At 38.6% G+C, this 4,592-nt stretch overlaps 1 protein-coding gene across 1 annotated transcript; it reads left to right on the top strand.

Annotated features, from left to right (window-relative positions):
• Positions 1–1,022: 1,022 nt before the first annotated feature.
• Positions 1,023–3,349, top strand: rhol (rhodopsin, like). The gene has a single exon (XM_077203201.1). The coding sequence runs from the start codon at positions 1,094–1,096 to the stop codon at positions 2,159–2,161; it is 1,068 nt and encodes a 355-aa protein (XP_077059316.1). The 5' UTR covers positions 1,023–1,093; the 3' UTR covers positions 2,162–3,349.
• Positions 3,350–4,592: the final 1,243 nt, after the last annotated feature.

The following is a 4,592-nucleotide window of genomic DNA, read 5'->3' as shown; positions in this document are numbered from 1 at the left end:
CTGTCCCTTCATCGAAAAGATATTAAACCATATGAAATTATAAGTATATTTAGAATTTCCCATATGCCCCCAGTGCTGAAGATCAAATAGAACCTGACTAAATTAATTGCTAAAGTCAAATAATAAAAATAATAAAACATCGGACATTATATCACAGTGGTCTTCTGTCTTAAAAATGGATGCTTCTCGAAAAAGAAATATGCTATAAAATATAAATTGATTTAAATATGCATTAAATAGGCTCTAAAATATGCTATAAGAATATAACTAGGTATGCATTCTAATAATATAATTTAAAATTTACCCCACAGTTTCCTTAAATAACATCTCTACAAAGTCTAATTTCTAGACGTTTTTTTTTTACCACAACTAGAATTTATGGACAATCCTGACAATTAGAAAACTGAATGAATGAATGAACGAACGAATTAATTAATTAATTAATTTATTGATTGATTCCTCTCATACAATTCAAATGTTCAACAGCTTTCATGACATCTTTTGTTTTGAATTTAACTATATAATACATCAGGCACTAATAGGGTAAAATATTAATTATTAGCATTACATCAACAGAAATCAAAACAAAAAGCTTATTAATAACTTACAAAAGCAACATCCTACATATAGCAAAATCCTATATAATATAATTAAAAAATCTATATAATAAAACTTTCACTTTGATTTTTAACCTAAAATCTTTATGCAAAAAAAAAAATCATGTATATTTTCATGTGTCTATTTAGTTGTGGAGTAAAATTATTAATGAATGAATATGTTAAAGCTATAGATATACACTGAATAAGAAGACAACATGAGGTGTGTTGTATTAAATTTCTCTACACAACAACTGATCCGTTTACCCCAATTGATGTAGACAGATTAAATCCACATAACCTGATCACACGATGAGTGTATTGTAAGTGTGTCAGTGCATGCAGAGATTACCATAAGCATGGTCTAAACCATATTCTGCTGAGCAGTCAAATATGCTAATCTATAATCTGTCCTATAAAGGCACCTAAACGGAGTGTGCTCACTTTCCCAGACCAAACAGACCTACAGCGAGGGGTGGAGAAACAAACCAGCGATCATGAATGGCACGGAGGGACCGGACTTTTACATCCCCATGTCTAATGTGACTGGCGTGGTGCGCAGCCCATACGAGTACCCACAATACTACCTGGCATCGCAAGGGGCGTATTACTGTGTCGCCGCGTACATGTTCTTCCTCATCATTACCTGCACCACCATCAACGGCCTCACACTGCATGTGACTGTTGTAAACACGAAACTTCGAACCCCCCTGAATTATATCCTTCTGAACTTAGCCGTGGCTGACCTCTTTATGGTGTTTGGTGGATTCACGACTACCTTCTACACCTCCTTACATGGATATTTCGTCCTGGGACGTGCCGGCTGCAACATGGAGGGCCTGTTCGCTACGCTCGGCGGTGAGATCGCGCTCTGGTCTCTGGTTGTCTTGGCTGTTGAGAGATGGGTGGTTGTGTGCAAGCCCTTCGCCAAATTTCGCTTCTCGCAACTCCACGCCACCTTCGGTGTTGCCTTCTCTTGGATAATGGCCTGTACGTGTGCCATACCGCCTCTACTCGGATGGTCCCGCTACATTCCTGAGGGCTTGCAGTGTTCGTGCGGCGTGGATTATTACACGTTGAATCCTGAGACTGAAAACGAGTCTTTTGTTATCTATATGTTCGTCGTGCACTTCTCGATCCCTCTCATCGTCATTTTTTTCTGCTACGGCCGTCTGCTCTTCACTGTCAAGGTAGCAGCCGCCCAGCAGCAGGAATCCGAGACTACCCAGAGGGCCGAGAGAGAAGTTACCCGAATGGTCATCATCATGGTCATCGCTTTCCTAATATGTTGGCTCCCCTACGCCAGCGTCGCCTGGTATATCTTCACCCACCAGGGGAGTCAGTTCAGCCCCATTTTCATGACCATCCCAGCATTCTTTGCCAAGAGCTCAGCGCTCTACAACCCGCTTATTTACATCTTTATGAATAAGCAGTTCCGTCACTCCGTGATGTTAATATTGTTCTGTGGAAACGATCCATTCCACGACGAGGAGGAAGCAAGTTCCACCTCAAAGTCCAAGACAGAGACCTCATCCGTCTCCTCCAGCTCTGCATCTTCTGCCTGAGGTCACGCTCAAGGTTATTTGCGGAATACACAATTCAACTGCCTGCTACCTATGGCAGCAACTTCCCTGTAAGGACATTTGGAAAATTCTGAAACGGCAGATGGAGTATACTAATATCTCGGTACCCAGGCGTTTCAATACAGCTCAGACTGTGATTATATGCTCAGCATGCAATTATTATTATTATTATTATAGCCTGACAAGGGCACATATATATTTATATGTGAATTCAGACACATCACGCACCTAGTATTTTTGCCTCCAACTCCTAGGGTCCAATCATACACCAGGCGCAATGCAGTACCAGGCACAACGCAAGTGTTTTTTGCCAGTTTCAGCCCGACGCAGTTATCATTTTCATGTCCTGCGCCACGTTGTTTAAATAGCAAATGCATTTGCGCCTATTTGTGCACCCATGGGCACGCTGGTCTGAAAATGAGGTTGCAAAACGTTGCTATTTTGAGGCAACTGAAATAGATTGCGCCATTGACCAGTATTAATTTTTTTGTTGTTTAAAGGGCGCATTAATAATATGCGCCTATAGACGAGTGCACAATGCACATACATTCTGCTTATTACACACACAGGGACGCGCAGCAGCACACAAACATGCCAAATATTAAAAATAAAAGAATTACAATGTAAAAGATTATTATTGTGTACATAAAGATATGGTGGAATCCGGCTTGTCCAGTAGATGGTCTGCTTGCGTGCTTTAACCTTGTGCACGAGCAGATGCGTTTCCTCGCTAGAGAAGCGTTCAGTTTTTCCGCTTGCAAATTCCGCCATGTAAAAAGCGAATCCGCCATGTCGCGAGCGCAACTGCCTTTTAAAGGAAATGGGAGAGGAGAGTCTGATTGGATAATTGCATGTTACGACCAAAACACACCCATTACTCATTAAGAGAACAGGGAGATTTTTTTCATCGTTAAACTAGCAAAAGTGGATTCGGACACGCTCTAAGTGAACTTGCGCCCTGCGCTTTAGACCATGCGCTTCGATCGTTAAAATAGGGTCTTTAGTGTGCAAGAGGACCTGGGTTTAAATCCTGATTTTATACATTATATTCATAATTGGGATTTTATATTTGAGGTCAGTAAGATTTTAATTTTTTAATTAATACTTTTATTTAGCAAAGATGCATCAAATTGATCAAAAGTGACAGTAAAGACTTCTACATGGTTACAAAATATCATATTTTGTAACAATGTAGAAGAAAAAAATATAGAAATATAAAAAATGTAGAAGAAAGAAATTTAAAAAAATATGCATCATAGTTTCTACAAAAATATTAAGCAGCACAACTGTTTTCAACATTGATAATAATCAGAAATGTTTCTTATTAAATGTTTCTTAGCAGCAAATTAGCATATTAGAATGATTTGTGAAGGATCATGTGACTCTGAAGACTGTAATGATGCTGAAAATTCAGTTTAGCATAACAGGAATTATTTCTATTTTTTTATATCAATGTTATGAATCAGCATGAACGAATCAATCAAAAACATTGAGCAGAATAAACCAGCTGTGTAGCACCAGAATATCAATCAAGTACTGTAAATGCAAACATCATATGAGCTGTACTGATCACAGCAAACATTCATTCTCAATGTTATGTTTTACCAGCTGCAAAACAATGTGTGCTAAACAGGATCAAGATTAATACAAAGGTTTTCAGAAAATGAATTAAAGAATCCCTATTAAATGTAACTGGCAATGTTGGTTATATACTTTATGTTAAACTTAACTAGACTACAACAGCAAACAGTTAGTAGCAAAACTTGACCAAATAATGATCAAGGCACCATTGACTGCCAAGTCAAATATAAACAAATGCATGCATTTTCTATTATGTATGTGAGCATGGAAAAGTAAACATTTAAGTCCAATCGATGTTTCCATGATCTTTTTTTATATTACTGTTATATGTTTTTTGAGCCATGCTCTCTGCAAACAAATGTCTATGAAACTCTGTAAAAATGACCTTGAGGTAACTATAGCAACCCAGAAACCTCCTACCCACCCCCTGCACAACAGAATACAAATTCAAACCTGCATAACAAGAAGAGAAGGGCACAAATGCTAGCATATATAGATGGATGGATAGATAAGACAGATAGACAGGCTATCTTCACCTATCATTTCCCTCTGAATATAGGGGCAAGTTAGGGTAGGGATAGGTTTGGGGCTAGGGATAGGGTTAGCACTATTTCCATACAGGAATGTTGTTCCAGGATCAACAAAATATCTTGATCCAGGAACATGTCTTAACTAGCAAAATCATTGTGACCACCTGCTGGGTCAAGAATGCAAACCATGAAATAGGTTCCATGAAATAGGTTCCAAGATACAAGCCTTGAAAAATGTATAATAGAGAATTTTTTATCGCTTGTGTTCCCTTGTAGCCACGAAGGAGGCCTTCACAGAGGAG

This window comes from Siphateles boraxobius, unplaced genomic scaffold (assembly GCF_051911475.1).
Source record: "Siphateles boraxobius isolate OS27281-9 unplaced genomic scaffold, OSU_SipBor_1 5, whole genome shotgun sequence".
In the NCBI taxonomy this organism is placed as follows: Eukaryota; Metazoa; Chordata; class Actinopteri; order Cypriniformes; family Leuciscidae; genus Siphateles; species Siphateles boraxobius.
The sequence above is the reverse complement of the archived record's forward strand: the minus strand, read 5'-3'. Positions and strand labels throughout refer to the sequence as shown.

Coding starts and splice junctions, on each gene's coding strand:
- rhol (XM_077203201.1), top strand. CDS start 1,094: ATGAATGGCACGGAGGGACCGGACTTTTACATCCCCATGTCTAATGTG.